This window comes from Poecilia latipinna, unplaced genomic scaffold (genome assembly GCF_001443285.1).
Source record: "Poecilia latipinna isolate Pla-1442-1.1 unplaced genomic scaffold, P_latipinna-1.0 Scaffold1429, whole genome shotgun sequence".
Taxonomy (NCBI): domain Eukaryota; kingdom Metazoa; phylum Chordata; class Actinopteri; order Cyprinodontiformes; family Poeciliidae; genus Poecilia; species Poecilia latipinna.
Window position 1 is genome coordinate 65,444 of NW_015114045.1, and position 21,729 is coordinate 87,172.

General features: G+C 39.3%; 3 protein-coding genes across 4 annotated transcripts in view; all 3 read right to left on the minus strand.

Moving 5' to 3' along the window:
- The window catches only part of LOC106962543 (polymeric immunoglobulin receptor-like), a 9,717-nt gene extending 3,896 nt beyond the window's left edge, over window positions 1-5,821 (minus strand). Inside the window, exons 1-7 of the mRNA XM_015057013.1 lie at window positions 4,220-5,821; window positions 3,675-3,995; window positions 2,991-3,311; window positions 2,611-2,904; window positions 2,338-2,373; window positions 370-465; window positions 220-290 (exon numbers count right to left, since the gene is read on the minus strand). Of these exons, the coding sequence (XP_014912499.1) occupies window positions 220-290; window positions 370-465; window positions 2,338-2,373; window positions 2,611-2,904; window positions 2,991-3,311; window positions 3,675-3,995; window positions 4,220-4,253 (1,173 nt within the window). The 5' untranslated portion in view covers window positions 4,254-5,821. The remainder of the gene's footprint in view (window positions 1-219; window positions 291-369; window positions 466-2,337; window positions 2,374-2,610; window positions 2,905-2,990; window positions 3,312-3,674; window positions 3,996-4,219) is intronic.
- A 173-nt stretch (window positions 5,822-5,994) lies between these two features.
- LOC106962542 (polymeric immunoglobulin receptor-like) lies at window positions 5,995-12,349 on the minus strand. Of its 2 annotated transcripts, none has more exons than XM_015057012.1 (11): window positions 12,139-12,349; window positions 11,572-11,627; window positions 11,019-11,342; window positions 9,986-10,306; window positions 9,480-9,548; window positions 8,666-8,740; window positions 7,891-8,208; window positions 7,483-7,803; window positions 7,084-7,377; window positions 6,466-6,594; window positions 5,995-6,380 (listed from the first exon to the last, which is right to left on the minus strand). In XM_015057012.1, the coding sequence occupies exons 2-11, from the start codon at window positions 11,606-11,608 to the stop codon at window positions 6,361-6,363; spliced, it is 1,908 nt and encodes a 635-aa protein (XP_014912498.1). In that variant the 5' UTR covers window positions 11,609-11,627; window positions 12,139-12,349; the 3' UTR covers window positions 5,995-6,360. The 2 variants fall into 2 exon arrangements, with proteins under 2 accessions (XP_014912498.1, XP_014912497.1); XM_015057011.1 differs by having other exon boundaries at window positions 11,019-11,345; window positions 12,139-12,348.
- Window positions 12,350-14,330: 1,981 nt separating this feature from the next.
- Window positions 14,331-20,646, minus strand: LOC106962547 (polymeric immunoglobulin receptor-like). Its single transcript, XM_015057015.1, has 9 exons — window positions 20,583-20,646; window positions 20,111-20,437; window positions 18,172-18,492; window positions 17,721-18,017; window positions 17,282-17,356; window positions 16,914-16,988; window positions 15,884-15,994; window positions 15,728-15,798; window positions 14,331-14,916 (listed from the first exon to the last, which is right to left on the minus strand). The coding sequence occupies exons 1-9, from the start codon at window positions 20,617-20,619 to the stop codon at window positions 14,749-14,751; spliced, it is 1,482 nt and encodes a 493-aa protein (XP_014912501.1). The 5' UTR covers window positions 20,620-20,646; the 3' UTR covers window positions 14,331-14,748.
- Between the last annotated feature and the right edge of the window lie 1,083 nt (window positions 20,647-21,729).

Here is a 21,729-nt window from a genome sequence, read left to right on the forward strand (position 1 = left end):
TGTGGGCCCTTTTTTAAAAAAAATTTGTTAAATTAGGAAAAAAATTTTTAAAATTTTTTTTTTTTTTTTTTTTTTTACCAGAAATATGTTTTTTTAAAGGTTTCGACTTGTTATTGTATCAACTAAAGTTTTCATATAAAATCATCTGAAGTGCCGCCTCATGTTGGTACTGGGCCGTGTAAAAAAAAAAAAAAAAACCATTTGGACTTGTTTTCTTACGTCTTCCCCACTCGTCACGTCTTGTGCATCTGCTGCCTCCAGTTTGCTTGCGATCATGTCGACTGCTGCTTCTAGTGAAGCGAAGCAAATGAAAATAAATCAGTTTATACGCACATTTGCCTTTGTTGAAAGCGAAAGCACTAAGCTCACCATTCAACTGGCGACGTTTGGTCCTGCAAACTTTGACCAGGATGATTATCAGTATCAGCAGCAGAACGGGGAGCCCGGCGAAAAGCCAGTACTGAGCTGGAGATGAAAGCCACAGATAAAGAGTAAAACAAATTCAAGATGAAATGACTTGACTTCCTCAAACACATTAGCCTTAAAGCGCCACGCTGCTGCAAGTGGGAAGGGCTGTCAAAAAGTCCCTGAAGTCTTACAAGCTCCACTCAGACTTGTTTTCTACAATTAGTCTTAATCTGATCGTTCTTGAGTCGTAGTTTTATTTAGAAACAGAGTGTGCCGCTCTACAGAATCATGTTGTCTGATGCTTTAACCCCATGTCCTCTCTGCTGTCACTTTGACCTCAGAGAAGGGATCAGATCAAGAGAGATTTGATGACCTTGATGGGGAAAGTTTAAACTTACAAAGTCTACATGGATGGAGAACAATAGCGCACCATCCTGGAGCCAGACTGAAGGCTGCAGCTCAGAGCACACAACACATCAAAACGCTTAACTTCCCCTACAATGAAGAGTTTCTATTGCTGAAACCATTTTTTTACTTTAACTTGCAAGAGCACATGTGCATTTTACTACAAGCACTTTCATGTAGCACCACGCTTTAAGCATGGCGTTTCACATCCACTATTTTCACACAAGAAGTTGTAACTATTTATTGAACTTTTATTTAGCATTTTAATAATTAGCATGTAGCGTTTGGTTCCAGGCTCTGTATGCAGCTGCTACTCATAGAGAAGTGAGGTGGTTGCCTGTTAAGGGAGAATAATAATTACTCAGAGCAACTGGGGGCTGCTGTTAAGTGAAACTTGAGCAAATGTTTGTGTAGAAAATGTTTAAAGTGTGGCTGCAGGAAAAGCGAGATTGCAGTGGTAAGAGGTGACGACTCCACTGTCCTTTCTGTGTCCAGTCCTGGGTGTTTACTTCACCTTATAGGTTCTGGGAAGAGGCCAAAGAGAGGAAAGAGTTTTGCACATAGGTGTTTGTGGTGTTTCACGATGGTGCTTAGGTGTAGAGATAAAATATAGTCCTTCAGACTAGCCAGCAGAAATTAGCAAACACCTGGTGGAACTGTGCATGTGTGCTAAGCTCATTGTAGGAGCTGCTTCTCAGTGCAAAGCCGATAAAAACTTTATTAGAAGGTTAATTGAGGAGCGATGCTGTGATGACTTCCTGAAGGAGGAGTTTCAGAGAAAGCAGGACATTTAAAAAGACACAGGCAGTTTCAGGGCATTAAATTAGGAAGCCAGAATTCTCTTAAGTCGTAATTTGAAGTTAACGTAGTTACTTGATTATTTTATAGAAATGCACAATGTGCCTGGAAAACACAGAATAGTGTCACTTTACTAAGGAATCAGGAAATGAAACAAATATTTTATGTTTAGGATTTCGAAGAAATCAGAAAGTAACTGAATGGGTGTTTCTTAATGCTGACATATGAAATGGAACAAAACAAGCCAGACTCTGAGTTTTCTAAGTGAATGCTACACAGACAGATGAGTCAACAAAAGTAACATTACTGAGTAACATCATCGACTCCTCGCCTTGTTGCTCTCGTTTCTTGTTTCTCTCCAGATCCTCTTTACGAAGCAAAGCCCAGAACATGGGCCTGGTTTTTATCAGGTTAACACCAGTTTGCTCTGATAAAACTGTTTAGGTGACATTTGTTTGGACCAAGCAGGTCATGTCAAACCACATCATGTTTTTGAGGTTATTCTGTGAGATTTCTAGAAATTGACAGCAATACAAGTGGATACCTTAGTAAACATAAGGGAGACTCTTTAGTTGAATTCATCTATTGGATCTGAGGTATGAGTCAAAGGGGCTGTGGTATGTTGAGAGAGCAATCGACTCTGACAAATACACACCACATATGAACATGCTAAATATGAATGTGTGGCTTTTCTGCCACAAGCTCAGTTTCATTTCACCATCTCACCTTCTATTATGGACAAACCACGCTGTTCTTCTTCCTCTGCAACAAGAAACACACCAACAATGATAAACTGTGAGTACAACACAACAATCAGTACATCAAAATATCTGGTTCTGTACAAGCATGAGCTGCTTGTACAATTTTTCTAACTATCTGAGATTTTTAATCTGCTTTATGAATGAAAACATTACTATTACGTTCAGTTTAAATTTTTAAAAGCAATAAAAAGATCACCTTGAGTGAAGGCCTAGCTGCAGTGTATCGTCATGCTCTTACCTACAGTCAGATGAAACTGGGTGTAGTTTCCAACAATCCACTCTGGGTCTGATCTACACCAGTACGTCCCAGAATCCTCTGCTTCAAGTTTTGTGATCACCACAGAAAAAAAGGCGGCGTTAACATTATGCAGTGTGAATCTGCCTTGATAAGTCATGTATGTGCAGTCGCTGCGCTGCGCTCCTTTGCAGAGGAACGTCGTATTGTTACGATGATGAGGTGGATAAGGACACTGGAAGGTTACCGCACGTCCCGCAATGCCACTCAAGTTCTTTGACTCCACGCAGCACCACTCTGACAAAAAACGACATATTGAAGGTTCATATCACACTCCTCTATGACAACTGATCTCAACAAAGGTAGCTAGTTTGACCTCTCACCTTTGACCTCCAGGTCAACAGCAGAGAAAACATCAAATCCTGAGTTTCTCTGGACTCCACAAAGATACGACCCAGAATCCTTCAGGGTCAGACTGGAAATGGTCACTGTGAATATTCCTGACTTCCTGTCATCAGAGAGTCTGAATCGTCCATCTTGTGTGTTGCTAGAGGTGATCACTGCCTGCTGTAGACATGTGGAGGGCCGGTTTCCTCTGCAGAAGAACTTCAGCTTGTTGACAGACTGAGAGTCGTACGGACAGCTGATGGTCACTGAACCGTCTTCGTTACCTTGGATGTTGTTCACCGTGTCGCAGCATCTGTCTGATAGGAAGACAACGCGGTAAACTATCAGACGTATTGAGGAAAAACACATACAGTATGTTTTTCAGAACATGAATGTCTTAATGTCACTGTTTGCATAGTTCACCTTTCTGAACAGTTTTCTTTTTTCTGCATAAACAAAAGCGTTTCAGAGCTTTTATATACTCAGCCTTATTTTCTATGGCCAATGCACTGAAGGTGCTGCAGAGTGTTATTTTGTGTTACTTACAATATACCATATAGGACAAGGAAACAATACTTTAACAACTGTAATTTAGCTAAATGTTACATTGAGCAAAGCTGTTGTTAAACAGCTGGACTGTATTACATTTCATGCTTTTTATTTGAACTTTATTCTTTTACCTGGTCTTATGTTCAGCTTTACTTCCTTGTATATATCTGTTAAGTCTCTGGTCACTCCACACCAGTATTTTCCAGCTTCATCTAGACGAAGGTCAGAGATGGTCACTGTGAAAGTTCTCGCTCTTTTGTCATCGTCGGTTGAGTATTTGTTGTTATTTCCTTTTGATTTAATAAGAACGTCATCATCGTCTCTGCAGTCGTTCTTGCACAGGTACTTTTCATAATCCTCATATCCTGGACCATATGGACAGGGAACCTTTGCAGCGCTGCCCTCATATCCGAACACGGGGATTACATCACCGGTCACACAACTCACAGCAGCTAAAATGAAAAGTTAGTAATTATATGTTATTAGATGCTTAATTGTATTTTCTAAAACACTCAAAGTCTGATGCCTGTAGATCATTAACCGTCATCTCAGATGTTTTTTTTTTCTTCGTTGTGTACCAAAAAAAGCTGAGCTATCTTACTAGATCATATCAGGAGGTAATAAATCAAACCACTAAATAAGAGCAACATATTTAAGATCAAATACTTTAACTTACTGCACATGAGGATCAAGTTATAAAGGCTCCACATCTTTCTGTTCCTCAAGGCAACAGACAAACTAAAGCAGAAGCAAAGTTACTCTTCTCTTAGAAATATTTTGAGGAAACCACTGGGCTTCCTGAGGTTAGCTCTGCTCATTTGTGTCCAAACATAGACATAGAAGAACAGAAACTTTATCCACTTTGCTGCCTCACAAAAATGATAAACCTATCAAAAGAGGCACAATTATCATTCGAAACTGTTTTTTCCAAGTTAAAATACAACACCACCATCAAATTTAGAGTTTTTATATGCAACGCTATGTTAATTTTTTCTAGCATGGACCACACTGCAATACAGTCCAGCTCTGTTTTTTTTTTAACATGTCAAGTTAATACATCAGATTTTCCAACAAAGTGTGAAAAAAGGCCAACATTAAAAAACGGCAGGTTGCAGCAAAATTGGTTTTTCAGAATATTATTGACCCAATTATCTGCTCCCACGCTGCTAAAACAGCCCCAATGTGCATGTAAACAGAGAACATGAGCGCTCTATTCATGTGAAAGTCATATGTGGCTCCATATGCGCATGACAAATTTCGTGGCTGGATTTCTTTCAAATTTATTTTTTATTAATTTATGCGTTTTTACCTCAGAGTGGAAAACTTTCTTTTAGTCCAACCTTGATAAGATACAGCAGAGGCTCCCTCATTTCTTTGCTCTCCGTCTCCAGAGCCTTTAGGATCACAGGTCAAATCTCATCCATGTTGGTGCCCCTACCTTAGTGACCTTTGACCCAGTGATGGAATCACGTTCTCCTTGGTTTCCATACTCTGCTAATCTGCAGATGCTAACTTGGACCTATGGGATGTAGCATAAAATAAGCTGGATTATGTGTTTACTGAGCAAACACTGCACATTAGATACATCAGTAACTGAGTGAACTTTACTGAGGGATTTTTAATTACTAGATTTTTCATCTAAATGGATTAAAAGAATGAATTTGACTTTAAGTCCACTTTTCACTGATAAGCTTGTTTTTTTGAATCAGAGGAACTTCAGTCTGTTTAAGTAAAATCTTAAAACCAGCTCAATCAAACATGTTTTTTTTTTTTAGGTTGATCGGTTGCATTTCTTCAAATCGACAGCAAATTAAGTGGCGACTTTGGTCACATTAAGGGGAACTCTTTAGACTGCGTTTTTGGAGTAGAGAAGACATTAAATATGAACACGCCACATATGAAGGCGAGAATGTGTTTCTGTGAACTCTGCCACTAATCCAGTTTCATTTCCCCATCTCACCTTCCATTTTGGGCTTTTCTAACATAACATTCTGCTCTTTCTCTGCAACAAGCAACATACCAAGTCTAAGAAAATGGAATTAATGCAAAAAATAAAAACCATATATCCATTTTGGTTGTTAGATTTTCGGCTTTGTAAACTACAGTATTAGTAGTTTAGTCTACATTTGTATCATCATGCTGTGAACATTGTGCAGTCAGCGTGAATATGTAAGACGTGCTGCTCTGGTCTCCTTTGCAGAGGAACATCTTTTTGTTACGATGATGAGGTGGACAAGGACACTTGGAGGTCACAGTATGTCCCAGAGTGCCGTGCTTGAAAAATATGACCCAGAATCCTTCAGAGTCGGACTGGAAAATGTCAGAGCGAATATTGTTGCCTTCCTGTCATCACTGGACACTGAGCCTCATGAATACATTTAATTCAAAGTTCCAGTTCATTCTTATTTATTCTATCGTTTAGGTGTGCAGTTTAGAGTTTTGACATTTTTATACTGTTTATACTCGTCTTGTTTTATTCATTATTACAGATACAATTGCATTTCCTCAGTTGTACGTAGTTTGACATTGTGAGATAATTATTTTACTTTGCTGGGTTAGCCGTTTGTACTCGTTTCCCTTTTTTCACCTCTGACAAACACACTGTTGTATGAAAATTGCTCTAAAATAAGACCCAAAAAATTGCTAAAAAATAAAATCTGAGTACTTAAAAAAAAAGAATCAAATTAATTTAAGTTTAAATAGTCCAGTGAACATTATATGATCCCATCGACCCGCAGACAAAACTTTGGTCTGCAGATGTTCCGCACGTCGTCCAACCATCAGCTGATGTGTCTGCAAACCGAAGCTTCAGATTCTTCATCTGGAAACTTTTCTCTCTGAAAGAAAAAAAAAAAAGCATAAATAATCAAATTTACTTATACACCTCTTATTGCTCATGGTGAAGACAAAAAACAAGCTCACCTCTCAATGTTTTGTGACATTTGTTCTTGTAAACTTTAACTAGGACCAATGTCACCATCAGCAGCAGCCCAGCAGCTAAAGCAAACAGGGCATAGAAAGCTGGATGTGGAAGTTGGTGGAGAGTCGCGTCTGCCATAAATAGAAAAAAAGACATTTTCAAGAAGTTTTGGTTTAAGCTCTTCGCAGTTGACATTAACCAATCAATGTCTCCAGGTCCTAACCCTGAACAGCAAAATAAATGCCTTGTACTTGGCAAAAATAAATAAATAAATAAATAATCCTTCAAATGTGTAGACAAACTACTACTATGTTTTCAGTACATACTTTCCCCTGGTGGTTTTCTCTCGATAGTGTAACTTATTTTTCTGTTTTCATGCGGGAAGCATCTGCTCTCAGCTTCCGTCGCGAACACAACACCCAGACAGTCTGACATGATCTCATGCAGTTGGTGATAAACCAGTGAGGATTCACTTATCCTGCAAGTCTGCGCGAACCCAAGAGAACTTGAATCCCACTGGTGCTGAACTTTGGTCCCAGTTTTAACTTTGTGACCTCTACACCTGATGTACAAAACTGCACAGGAAACTGAGGTCGTTTTTACGTCTGCGTCTCTCTCACCTACAGAAAGATGAAAGCGGGTGAAGTTTCCAACATTCGCCTCGGGGCCTGAGCCACACCAGTACGTCCCAGCATCTCCTGCTTCCAGCTTTGTGACCGTCACAGAGAAAGAGCTGGAGGAAACGTTGCTCAGAACAAACCTACTTTGGCCCATCATGTCTGTGCAGTTGCTGGCTCCGTCTCCCTTGCAGAGGAACATTGTGTCGTTGTGATGCTGGGGTGCATAAGGGCACTGGAAGGTTACGCTACGCTCCATTACGCCACTCATGTTCTTTGACTTTGCACAGCACCACTCTGACGAATAAAAATAGCAACATTGTTTTGTTTTTTTTTTTGTTGAGAGAAAACAGGGTAAGATCACAAAAAATAAAAATCGAGGTAGTCTGCTTGGCTTCTCACCTTTGACCTCCAGCTGAACAGCAGTGAAAACATCAAATCCTGAGTTTCTCTGGACTCCACAAAGATACGACCCAGAATCCTTCAGGGTCAGACTGGAAATGGTCACTGTGAATATTCCTGACTTCCTGTCATCAGAGAGTCTGAATCGTCCATCTTGTGTGTTGCTAGAGGTGATCACTGCCTGCTGTAGACATGTGGAGGGCCGGTTTCCTCTGCAGAAGAACTTCAGCTTGTTGACAGACTGAGAGTCGTACGGACAGCTGATGGTCACTGAACCTTCCTCAGTACTTTGGGTTTGATTCACCGTGTCGCAGCATCTGTCTGATAGGAAGACAAAACTGTTACTTACAGCAAAAGTTACAGAAAACTTGTCTTGTCCTAATATTTACCGTCGACTTCAACATTTACCTGGTTTTACTTCCAGCTCTCTTTCAATGCTGATATCTCTTCCTATTCTTGTCACTCCACACCAGTATTTCCCAGCGTCATCAAGGCGAAGGTCAGAGATGGTCACTGTGAAGATTCTTGTTGTTTTATCATCGTGAATGGAGTATTTTCCACTACTTCCTTGCGACGTCGTTATAAGAACGTCGGCGTAACGACAGTCGTGGTTGCACAGGTATTTCTGATGACCCTCGAATCCCCGATCATAGGGGCAGGAAACGTTCACGTCTCCGCCCTCGTATCCAAACACACGGATCGAACCTGCAGCGCTGCTCAGAGGTGCTGGAGAGCGACAACATTAAGATGTTTTTATATTTTATTTGAACGTAAATTAACACATATCAGTTTGTTCAAAACTCACACAGTTTACATTGTTTCATTTCATGTCAGCAACTAATTTTGTGGTTGATTGAGAATAACTTTAAAAACAAAATCTGCCAGTGGAAATAACAGCTTTGGGCTTATAGATGTAGATAAAATAAAAGATATTTAATTCTGCCAGTAAATATGACACACTTGTAACACTTGTGGCGTTTACACTTGCAACTTTTTAAAGCTTCCTGATATAGATTTTATTCACATTCACTTCCTGAAATATGAAACGCAAAAAGTCAGCAGCAATCTCAAAAACCCTCGACTTTAATATCCAGATGACGACTGGAGAGCAAGCAGGGTTTTGTTTGTGCGGCCTCTCGATATATTAAATCTGTACACATTCAGACATTAACACACACTGTGCCTTTAGCCTGTTCCTCTGATGCTGGTGGTGTGGTAGAAATGATAGTTTTCACTGTTCTGCTCTGATGCTGATACACTGTTAGAGAAATAAAAACTCAGTTTTAATAGATTGGGTTTTTTTTTACTGTGATCTTTTGTCTTCAGCAGCCAAACATCTCAGCACATTCAGATTAACTGAACTCTGAGCACTGAAATTTCTAAAGATTATCAGATGATGTTTTAATAGAAAAACAAAGAGGAAAAAAAAGACAATTAAAAAAATGTTAATACACACATACACAGTAAAAGCAAACCCGCTCCTTTAGAAACAGGACTTGATGTCCCATAAGATCCCTCTCTCCCCCGTTTCCTCATGTTTTGCCCACAGAAACAAATGTTTTTCAAAACCTCACCGTCTGCGACAAGATGGAAAAATGTTTGGGAGAAACTTTAGAATCACTGAGCATATTCTAGTCGACTGAAGAAGGTCTAGCATCTCTACAGACATCACAGTCAACTCAGACTCATTTTCTGTTTCAGTTTCGATTTGAGCCTTGAAGGAGCCAAAGTCACATGCTTTGTGGTTGCCAGGCAACAGGAAGACATCTGCAAAGACAGTCGTCCTCAACCGCTCAGTCACAAGTGGTAACAGGTTTAAAGCAGAGGAGTTACCAAATGTGTTGAATACATTTTTGTGATTCAACACATTGGCCACAAGTGTCATTTGCTGAACTTACCATTCCTGCTGCAACAGGGAGGCCGAGTGAAACCACTTTCTCTGTTTCATGTGTGCGTGTGTGTGTGTGTGTGTGTGTGTGTGGTCTGGTCTCTCTCACCTTCTGTCGTGATGCTTGGTGGCAGATCCTCAAGCTCTTTTTCTCTACTTGCATTTTGCTCTCCTTTCTCTGTGACAACCAAGAAGTAAAATGAGGCCAACTATGTCAAACAAATAATAAATGAATAACAATGCAGCCCCTCTCTTGATGCTCATGCTGCAGCATCAAGGTCTGCAACAATCAGCCGAGGACATACGTGGCGTCGATGTTTGGTAAACTTGTGTAAATCTTTTTCATGTGCAGCACTATAAGTTGTGGGGACCGTTTTCTGCCAGGAGGCTCAATGTAAAATATGTATAGGAGTCCAATATCACTCCAAAATAACTCAAAAACTTTGGTTAATAATGAAAATAAATTAGTTAATGTTTTAAATACAGATATAATAACAAATGCAGGTGTATAGCCATTTTTCAAAATGTCCTGCAATATTGTTTTCAGATACAAGACAAAACCATTATTAGTGGATCTATAAAGTACGAATTTGAGGTAAAGCTTTCATCTCTCACCTTTGACCTCCAGCTCAACAGCAGTGAAAACATCAAATCCTGAGTTTCTCTGGACTCCACAAAGATACGACCCAGAATCCTTCAGGGTCAGACTGGAAATGGTCACTGTGAATATTCCTGACTTCCTGTCATCAGAGAGTCTGAATCGTCCATCTTGTGTGTTGCTAGAGGTGATCACTGCCTGCTGTAGACATGTGGAGGGCCGGTTTCCTCTGCAGAAGAACTTCAGCTTGTTGACAGACTGAGAGTCGTACGGACAGCTGATGGTCACTGAACCGTCTTCGTTACCTTGGATGTTGTTCACCGTGTCGCAGCATCTGTCTGATAGGAAGACAAAACTGTTACTTACAGCAAAAGTTACAGAAAATTGTTATTCTAAGAAGCAAAGAGACAGAAATGTAGAAATCTTTAAAAACTTTCCAACCCAGAAATAGCAGAATTTTCATATTATGTGTTTTAAGTTTTTAATAATTAAATACTGAAATTATGTCACAGCAAAACAAAAGTTTTTTTTGGGGGGGTTTTTTTGCATTTTTTTTATGTTCTGTTTTAGGCAATCTGCGTTCAGCCGTATGAATCTTATTCTCTTCTAATCTATGTGAATTTTCTATTTAAATCTCATGATTTAATTTAAATGCAACACTCTCCAGCCCCCGTCTTCATGCTTTCTTCAATCGAAAACATTTTATTTCTATATTTTAGTTGGTGTTATGGTCATGTCTTTATTTAAGTTCACCAACATAACTCTGATCAATTAATTATTTAAACAAAGAAAAGGAATCAAAGTGGATCATTCATAGATTTTTTCTTTCCCCTTATTTCTTTTTCTGCCTTTAATTTGTCGCCTTTTCTCATTTTTAAGGACAGTCCTTACACTATAGAAATAAAATTAGTGGAAAAGTAACCAAAATTTATCATTCCCTAGTTTCCACCATCCACCTTCACACACACCAACCTCCCTGGATTCAGCTTTTTTCCCTTATTGTCCATCTACCTGTAAGCTCATACAGGTATTAAGAGTTTTATTAATTACCTGCTTTTACCTCCAGCTGTACTTCAGTGTAGATGTCTTTTCCTGCTCTGGTCACTCCACACCAATATTTCCCAGTATCATCAAAGTGAAGATCAGAGATGGTCACTGTGACGACTCTTGTTGTTTTGTCGTCGTAAACGGAGTATTTGGTTGTATTTTCTTGTGATGATCTGATAAGAAAATCGCTGTAACCACAGCTGCTGTTACACAGGTACTTCTGGTATCTCTCATATCCTGGATCATATGGACAGGAAACCGTCACATCTCTGCCCTCGTATCCAAACACAAGGACCAAACCTGCAGCGCTGCTCACACAACTCAGAGCTGCTGCAGAGAGAAGACAACAAGTTTTCATGTATTTTTTTCTCTCTAACACTCTGTATAATCGTATACAAATAGTATCATTTTCAAATGTATTCCCATGAAATAAATGCATTGTTCTTTTTAATCACCTGGTAGAAATAAAGATTATTTGTTTTTAAGAAACTTGTCACAAGAAGATAAATCAACATCCAACAAGAACATTTTCTCAAACTCAAATTCGATAACTTACTGCACAACATGAGCTGCAGGTTTTGATGGCTCCACATCGTTCATGAAGACAAGAAACTAGAGCAAAAACCAGGACAAACAGCAGAGAGAAATATTTTGAGGAAACAGTGTTAATGCAGTGAACAAAACATTCAGAGCAAATTGGGCACATCTAAATTGTTTTAAAGTCTATTTGGTTTTACTTTAGAATTTGAATTTATTTAACTCTTTTAGTTATTTCAACAAGAGATTGAGTACTCTTCCAAGAGTTAGACGTCAAGAATCCACAGGTGGACATCTGGAGCAACAGCACCATCTAGTGGCCACCACGGTGTTTTTTATTTATATTTTACTATCGGCTGGAATTAACGAGACCAACTCAAATAATGACACCGGAAATACTGAAGCAGCTAACTCTGTCGTTGTACCTGAACGCTGCAAACAAGAAGTTATGAATTATCAGTATTTCACAAAAAAAAAGTGTCACTATAGGTTTGCAGAAAAATTATTGTTCCAAACTTAATGACAAAATCATGTGTGAAGAAAGTCCAACTAATAATAAACATCTTTGCCCAATAAAGCAGCTCACCTTCACAGCAGTCAGCTTGTTGTAGAGGATTTATCTGCATTAATGCTTGTTTTTGCTCTGGGGATCGACGGAGTTTGATGAATTTGCTAGTGGCTGGCTGGGTGAGGAAGGGCTGGAGGTCGAGGGGTGGGGTGGAAGCGGGTCTGGATACAATACAACAGCCATGCCCCCCTCTCTGCTGTGCATCAAGTATCCCGTTAGGGGTTGACTGTTTCTGTGTACTTTCTGCTCAGCGCAGGTTTTTTTTTTATCCACCCCTGAAAACTAAAACAACTCTTATAAGTACCTTTTTTATTTTCCAAAAACGTTACTCAAGTGAATGTAACAATTACTACCCACTTTTGAAAATAGACAACATCAGTAGCCTACAGGCTGCTAGTTAACAAGCTTTAGGTGCTGTATTGATATTAGCTAGTCATCTTTTAGCTAACTTTACCTGCATCCAACAGCTTTACTCAACTCAGTCGGTTAGTTTAGGAGGAAAAACTGTGAAAAATTATTTGCGTTTTGCTGGTTTGCTGCCGTGATTCTAACACACCTGTGCAGGTCTCCGTCGCTGCCGCACAGGTGTAACCCAGCATCTTAGCGCTCATGTTGCGTTTGAGGGCGGCTCGGAAAAGCAGGTTACGACGTGATAACAACGGATTAAACAGTTTTAATGGCTGAAAATAGTGACGGAAGCCACAGATATGGAAAGTGCGGAAGCTCCTTCTGTATCAAATCGATATATGAGTAACAGAGAGTTGGCAACTCTGAGGTAAAAACAACAAACAGCGTCCAGTCCAGGCGGGGCCACTGCTGACTCTACGGACGGGCAATGCCCGCCAATGCCGCCGGGCCCCGGGGTGGAACATCAGTGGTAATTAGTGACCGGTTTCTTTAAGAATGCCAGGACAAAGAGCGGGACAAGAACACAATGTTTGGGCCCCAAAGAGCCATTAGCTGAAAACAATTCATCTCTCAGGTCCTGCAAGGCCCGTGCTGGATATTTCTCCTGTTTGTCAAAGACACGACTTTCAGAACTTTTTATCTGATTCAGATATATATTTATTTATTTATTTATTTATTTATTTATTTATTTATTTATTTATTTATTTATTTATTTATTTAAATAGAAATGCCTTTTTGAATATATGTTCAACAGATTGTGATTGTTCATTCGAATCTATCGGATAATATGACCTCAGACTTTCCCTCTGATGCCAACTAAAAACATGGCTGATTCCTTTACACAGTCAGCTGATTCTTTCTCCACACTGAATACTTCCTATTAAGCTATTCTTTAACTAAGGTTTCCATTCTCAAAAAAATAGTAAGTTGCCAGAAATTAAATACATGAAACTAATTTCATGTTGAAAATGACTTTGAAAAACAAAAACAAAAAAAGGCTTGGTACCCTGGCACATGACATGCCAAGATGTTTTTTTTTGTTTGTTTTTATACAAACTGAGTCATAAAATGTCCAAATAATAAACTCTATTTCAATGTCAACTTCATCTATGTCAGCAAAAGTGATTCTCATAAAACATTTTTCAGAAAAGAGGAACAACTTCTGCTTCTGTGTTCATGAAGGAAGTTAAACGCAACTAAAAGTTTTTTTTTTTTTTTTTTTTTGGAGGAATCATCAATTCAATCTGGAAAGACTCAGACGAAGAAAAAGGAACAATTAAAAGATTTAATGACAGCAATGAATAACAGTTCTTTGGCGCTCGGGCCCCGGCAGCTGATCTGAGCTGAGATTTGATGTGAACTCGATGAACATCCCGATAACCGATTAGGGATGCTCTCCCCCGGGGCCCGACACTGGTGGTGAAGGTCTGGAAAGGGTGCCATCCTGGAGAGCTGAAGGATGTGGGTGGAGAAGGGGCGGTGGTGGGTTGAACGCAGCTGGGAAGCGGCCGACGACTTGGGTGTGGATCCTTTTATGCTGAGCTTGATTGATGATTGGACACGCCAGGTGAGGTCCAGCGCTGAGGACTGAGATGAGCATGACGCCGATGGACGAACGGAGGGGATGGAGTCTTCCAGGTTGAATTTTCGCTTATTAGCTTCATTATTTGCATGTCTTTATCTTTCTCTTATCATCAGACCTAGTTAAGCTTAAATGGATTTGTTCTTAAAAGAAACTAATCTATTTAAGAAAAAATAAAAAGACATATTCACTACTTAAATTAAAGTGCTGTTTTCTTTTGGCTCCTATTATTTTTCCTTTAGTCACATTTTCAGGTCAAAAATTAGATGTGAAACCTGTGATTTACTTTTGTGTCACATTTGATTGAACGACAATGATAGTAAACTGTCACTAATACAGAATAATACATATAAACATAATGTACATATATATATATATATATGCGAAATATAACTGTTAATAAGATGTGTGTTCCTTTCATCTCTACTTGTTTGCTTGTATTTACAAGTGGGTAACAGGTAGCTTTTTTGTATGGATAATAATATGATTGTTTCAATAAAATCAAGCCACAAACACAAATGTGTGCAGTGAAAAAGAAACATTAAAATAAGACAATATTCTCCTCTGAATATGTTCAGAGAAGCCACACATTAAAACCGACTATCTGTGTATTGGTTTAGCGCTGAACCTGCTCTCCATCACTTTAACTTATAGAAACCCTCGTTGCAGTAGATATCCTCAGCCGCTGTGACGTTTTTGTAGTCGGCTTCCTCTTCATCCACATCATCGACGTGACAGCTGGCATTTTGTTGCCACGAGGCGATCTGCTGTGATCTCATCGCTATAGAGTCATGATTCTGATACACCTGGAGGAAACAGTGGATCACATTTCATCAGTGCATGATGCAGCAGAGATGATTTTATAAACGTACACCGATGGACGTGGTGTGCACTGCCTCGCAAAAAATAGCAACGCTTTGGTTTTTTTTTCCCCCCTCAGTTTCATTTCATCTGTAAACATTTGAATATTGTGAAAAAGTTTGATATTTATTTTAACCCACTCATTGCAGAAAGTGAAAGTAAATGCAGCTTAATTAGTCATGCCGTGACATATTTTAAGCCTTTATTTCTTGTAAATGTTGACTATTGTAGCCTGCAGCTGATGAAAATCCAAACTTCAGCATCTCAAAGAATTAGAATATTGTGGAAAATGTGCAGCATATTCATATAGAGTTGAGTGGAGGGGATTTTCAGACATTTTGGAAAAAACGTCTAAAACTGGTTCGTGTTTTCTGCTAATTACGCATCTTTGGTCAGACGAGACTAAAGCTAAACTTCATTGGGCTTTATAAGACGATCCAGCACTGCGGATCACCCTAAAAACACAGTTCATTGGCACATGGTAGTGGCAGCATTATGCAGTGGGCATGCATTCAGGAAGGAGGTTAAGGGGAAACGGGTCAGAGTTCATGCACAGATGGATGGAGATAAAAAAAAGGGGAATCCTGGAAAAGCCTATCAGTTATTATTATCCCAATAGTACCAAAAAGTATTATAATATAAAGCTTTAAGTTCACATCGCCCCCCCTTTATTGTGCCACAGAATGTGGTGTAAACACATTTGTATGATTGATCATAATACTTTAACCACAAAACCTTGGACATTAGTTTTCTTACATCGTCTCCCCCACACACCTCCTGCTCTTCCACGAAGTCGAGCTTTTTTCCGTCTGCAACGACTCCGACTCCTGGAACAGAACGAAACACGAGAAAACGTCTGCGCGCGCACGCATCTGACTGAACTGGGGACAACGGAGGAAGCTCTAAATTCACCTTTCACTTTGCCACATTTGCTCTTGAAAACCGAGACCAGGATGACAGTCAGCAGCAGCAGCAGCCCACCGAAGGCGGCAGCGAGAGAATAGAGAGCGACGTCTGGAAGCCCTGAACGAAGAAAAACAATAAATTTAACACAAAGCTATGTCACTTCCTTAAAACATTGACTGCGGTTCACAAGTATAAATCAATTGCTTTGTTTTATTACTAGAAGCTCTATTACAATTTGGAAGTCCATTACAAAACAGTCTAAAATACAATGTTTTTATAATGCTGGTGGGTTGAGCTGATGCACAGTAGTGGAAATGAAAAGCCTTTTTTTTTTTTTTTTAACTTTGAGCACTAATCTCGTTGCACACGTTCACGTCTTCTTCGCTTTTTTCCCCTCTTTCTATTGACGTAACTGGAAATCTTACAATTCACACTTTCACAATCTGTAAATATGTGAAATCGGCCCCCAGGGGAGACTTCCTGGTTTTGTCGTGACAAGATATCGGTTCTGATTCATATCTCACCAGGTGAGAGTTGAACTGTAGATCGACCGACAGTTCAACAAACCAGTGCAGAGCCTGCATTACTGCAGTCAAAGCCTCAATCTGTCCATCCTTCTCTCTATCTTACCATCCCTTGTGAACAAGATACTTAGAAACAACTTGACCCTGTGTGGATTAGGAAAAAAATCCAAAAAACTGTAAACTTCTGCTCTCAATTTTTATACCTTAAGCCAATGAAAAGATGTGTGTTGTGTAATCATTTCTCCATGATGAGATATTAACTCACAATGTCTAGAAATGAGCCTGACTTCAGAGGAGAGTATATAAATATGACTGTGCTTAATAAGCATAGGAAATGTTTTCAAGGTCAAACTGTGAAGCAAAACCACCAAACCACTGTCATACCAACCGTCATCAAACCAAAAACCAAAGTCGGAAACATTAGGTTTTAACTGGAATATTTAGAAAGCAACAGAAATACCTTCAGCTACTAGCCTGAAGAATACCTCCACTAAAATACAAACTCGCCGTACCTTCAATGAGTTCCTTAGAGACCGGCGGTGCAGCTGTCAGGCCAGTTTTCACTGTGCTGCTCTGGTGCTGATAACCTGTCAAAGAAACAAACAAACAAAAAAAGTCTCATGAGAAGTTCGGATTTGCTTTGTTCAGGGTCAAACATCCCGGCGAAATCGAGGTGAACTGACATACAAAAATGTTTTTCTCATTTATGGTCTGAAGTGAATATTCCTCCAAAGGAAGCGAGATGATTGTAAACAGCTGAGAGTCACGTGGAACCGAAATAAATTCAGTCAAACTCTGTAGAGGTGTTGAAAAGCTCTGAGGTATTTTATTCTCGGTTTCAGTTGTGGGTTTGGGTTTCTGTTACTTTTGACTTTCTCACCCGTTGTGATGCCTTGGGTTGGCAGCGCCTGGAGCGTTTTCTTTTTGGCCGCGTTCTGTTCCTCTTCTACTGTGGCTGCCAATGAAACAACAGATTGTGAAAGCGATCATCAGGCTCAGTGTTACATTTTCATTGCGACGTTCATGATGGAACTTGGATGGACTTGCAGCAAAGCAAGTTTTTTTAATGCAAAACTATTTTTTAAACATATTTTATTTTCTAGATTGTCTTGTTTCAAAAGTGATCATATAGTTTAGTTTTTTTATATTATTGTTCTTATCTATTTCATTTTTAATCCATCAACATGGACAACAAGTAACTTTAGAAGCTTTGAACTTTTGCTAGATATTTATTTTCTTAAAATAAAAGATATAAATATATATCTTTTGCTCGATATATTTACTGAAATTGTCCTTTCCATGACCTGTGTGCCTCTCACCTACAGACAGATGAAACTGGGTGTAATTTCCGACGTTCCATTCTGGCTCTGAACGGCACCAGTACGTTCCGGCATCTCCTGCTTCCAGCTGTGTGATTTTGACCGAGAAAGCCCCGGAGAAATCACTGTGCACTAAGAACCTGCTTTGACCCTTCATCATGTCTGTGCAGTTGCTGCGTTGACTTCCTCTGCAGAGGAACTTCCTGTTGTTTTGGTGATTAGGGGGATAAGGGCACTGCAAGGTTACTTCATGTCCTGCAGTTTTGCTAATTACCTTTGACTTCACACAGCACCATTCTGGAAAGTACACAAAATAAAATTATTAAACGGCTTATAAACACTATTATAGAAAATAGTGTTTATAGGTCTACATTTTTCCTCAAAATTTGTTTTTTTTTTAAAAGTGTTTGACTTTTATAAGCATTACAAGTACATAAATTTGATCTCTCACCTTTGACCTCCAGCTCAACAGCAGTGAAAACATCAAATCCTGAGTTTCTCTGGACTCCACAAAGATACGACCCAGAATCCTTCAGGGTCAGACTGGAAATGGTCACTGTGAATATTCCTGACTTCCTGTCATCAGAGAGTCTGAATCGTCCATCTTGTGTGTTGCTAGAGGTGATCACTGCCTGCTGTAGACATGTGGAGGGCCGGTTTCCTCTGCAGAAGAACTTCAGCTTGTTGACAGACTGAGAGTCGTACGGACAGCTGATGGTCACTGAACCGTCTTCGTTACCTTGGATGTTGTTCACCGTGTCGCAGCATCTGTCTGTAAACAAAGTAAAAGATGCAGGTTACGACGAAAAGATGATGTCGCATGTTGCAGTTACGCAGCGGCTTCATAAATAGCACATTGCGTGGACTCTTTCAACTGCTAACGCTTTCGCTTTCTCACTTTATTATAACTCGCTGCAGTCGGAAAAAGAGTCTATTAATTCTCTTTATGCTTTTCATAACTGCCAATCAAAGATAAATATTAAAAGTAATTGTTAAATTTTGGGGCTGTATTGGGGGGCGGGGGTAAATAACAACCCACGTATGGAGGCCTTAGTCCTTGACTCGGACGTCACGGGTTCGAGTCCCAGCCTGATGACCTTGCCACATGTCTTCCAGATCTTTCGTTACCCACTTTCCCGTCTAACCATTCTCAAGTAAAGGCCGCCTGAGTCAAAAAAAAACAAAAACAAAAAACAAAAAAGGGAATAATTAATTTTAGCACCAACCTCCTTCACTCCCGACTCGATCTGATTAGTCCCAAACCCCACATAGATAAAGCACAACTGATCTCTTCTTTTGGGGCGGATACAGCCACAGATCAGTTTTTTAATGAAGTATTTTAGTATTGCTGCATCTCTCATGAATCTGAATAAAATCCAGCAGAAATCCTCCCGCCTGCAGGTGTTGCATGCAGGCGGCTCAGACCTGTGAACCAATCTGGAGCAGCGACGCGTAAATGCACACAGGTGCCGTCTTCCAGATCTTCCAGATCTTCCAGATCTTCCAGATCTTCCAAAGCTTTTGTTTGGAAGATTTCCAAACAAAAGCAAGCGCTGCTAAACCCTACAGGCTACCAACACAGGAAAATAATGTTGTGATCCCGTTTCATGAGCTGTTAGATTAGCACTCACATTCAACAAGCAGAGAACTGCACGACTTTTGGTTTTTGCACCCACTGCTGTTTGTTTATATGAGGAGCATCAAGGCCTTGAAAATACATTCGTCTCGTTCACACGTTTCACTGATGAGTCGGCTTCTACATGCAATTGGTAGAGCTGAATTTTGTTTTGGTCCGACAAAGTAAAAGGAGCTCAAAGCGTGAACATTTCTGATTTTGGTTTCTTTCCACTTTACATCCATGTGAAACTTACTGATGGTCTATAACTTAAAATCTCAATCAAATTTGGAAAACATTTGGAAATACTTTTCTAGGTGTTGCTGTAGTCCAAGCTGCTTATTTGTACTTCGTTATTTTGTAGGAGAGTATTTTTTATTGTCAAAAGAAAAACATTTTTTTCTTTTCTTTTTCTACCCTGGTAGCTGATCTTAAAAACAATTCACTCAGTTCGTAAAGACTAGTGAAGTTTTCAGTTCTGTATGAAATGAAGCTACTCACTTCTGCTTGCAAAGTGTGTGTGTTTTCATGCTACTTACATCCCAATGCTTTGTTTGAAATGCTGAAAGTAGCAGCACTGCAGAGGTTTGGTAAACTAATCATTAGACATGGAGGAAATCCTGTCATTGTGCTAATTTTACTCAACTGCCACCCGTTCTGAATATTGCAAACATTTACATACAGCCTTGCCCCTTCAGGTAGTCACGAATCCTGTTTGAAAACTATTCAGCAACTGAAATGGTAAAAAAAAAAGGAAGAAAAAAAATGTACATACCTTGTTTCGTTTCTAGTTTTACCTCGGTGTAGAGATCTTTTCCATTCCTCGTCACCCCACACCAGTATTTCCCAGCGTCGGTTGACTGAAGGTTAGAAATTGTTGTTGTGAAGGTTCTGGTCCTTTTGTCATCGTAGATGGAGTGTCTGGGTTTATTTGTTTGTGATGTTGTAATAAGGACGTCGCTGTAATCGCAGTCGTTCCTACACAGGTACTTTTGGTAACTCTCATATCCCTCAGGATACGAGCAGGAAACCTTCACATCTGTACCTTCATATCCAAACACGCGGATCAAACCTGCAGCGCTGCGCACACAGCTCAGAGCTGCTGCAGAGAGAAGACAGCATAAGAAAACATTTTGACATCAAAAGTCTGACAACAGCATCAGATATTCTCAATCGGTGTCCTTCCTCCTGACACAGAGATAAGAAGTTATATAAAATAGTTTTTTTTTTTTTTTTTAAAAACTTACAACACAGAGTGAAGAACAGTTTCTGAAAGCTCCACATCTTTGATCTCTTTCAAAGAAAAAGAAACTTAACAGGAAGTGAACCAAAATAAAACCAACACCCACTCTGAAACCATGTCGGGTGCATTATAATCATTCTCACTTCTTCATTATTCAGATGGCTAACTTTGAGTCGCTGGGCATTATCAGATGAGGACGCTTCATCAGAGAGGCTTTAATATTCTCTCCCTTAATGTTCTCTCCACAAAGACAGCTAAAGTGTTGTCTCATCTATTCAGATCTTTAAAATAAAATTACGGTACAAACATATCAACTCGGTAAAGTTTTTGTTTTCTTTGTTTTTTGTTTTTTTTAATTCAGTGTGTGCTTGTGGTTATGTAAGGTTAAAACAAAAGAAAAAAAAATAAACCTCTGAATTCACTTTCCTGCATTTTCTACTGCACTTAATTTACCAATCACAGAGGGGCGCTCCAATACTTTCCTTTACTGCTGTAAGGCGCTACAGGGAACTGGTCTGGGTAATTTAAAATCTATTCCATCCTTTATTTTGATCATGTAAAGTCGTACCTAGTTGAATTGAAAGACTTTTTGTAATAAAACAGTGAAGTGAATCTCATTTATTCTAAGGATTCATTGGACGGTGACGCATTCTTTCTTTCATTCTGATGAATTTTGATGATCATGACTTACATAAACCTCAAAATTCAGTTTCTCTGAAAAAAAAAAATTGAACAAATACCATCGTACTGAAAGCATGTCAGCGTAGTGGACTAAATACTCTTGTATGCATAGAATGGGCTTTGCTTCACAATCCTCTTATAATAGTAATACTTGCTGCTTGTGCACATTGTTTCCTTCCATTCAACTTTCCCTTAATATGATTGAATGCAGCTGTGACAATGATGATTGCATAGGCTATTAAGTGGTCACAAAATTTCCATATTGATGAATATTTTTGGTTTTCTGAATAACAACATTTTCTGAAATAAACAGTTTTAATCGACTGTAACATGAACATTAAAAAACAATCTGTGTGAGTTTCACTTATAGAAATTGTTTTTGATAAAATCATAATTTATTGAAATGCACCTGTAGCATAACGAGCAATTCTTCATATTGAGCCATCAGTGTCTTGTATAGTTAATAACAA

Excerpts from the sequence above, each read along its gene's own strand:
- LOC106962547 (XM_015057015.1), bottom strand. The coding sequence starts at position 20,619 with ATGTGGAGCTTTCAGAAACTGTTCTTCACTCTGTGTT. Across the intron at positions 20,438-20,582 it reads ACTGTTCTTCACTCTGTGTT|CAGCTCTGAGCTGTGTGCGC; the intron begins GTAAGTTTTTAA and ends TTCTCTCTGCAG. Across the intron at positions 15,995-16,913 it reads CTCTAAGGAACTCATTGAAG|GGCTTCCAGACGTCGCTCTC; the intron begins GTACGGCGAGTT and ends TTCTTCGTTCAG.
- LOC106962542 (XM_015057011.1), bottom strand. The coding sequence starts at position 11,608 with ATGTGGAGCCATCAAAACCTGCAGCTCATGTTGTGCA. Across the intron at positions 10,307-11,018 it reads ACAGCTGGAGGTAAAAGCAG|ACAGATGCTGCGACACGGTG; the intron begins GTAATTAATAAA and ends TCTTCCTATCAG. Across the intron at positions 7,804-7,890 it reads AGAGCTGGAAGTAAAACCAG|ACAGATGCTGCGACACGGTG; the intron begins GTAAATGTTGAA and ends TCTTCCTATCAG.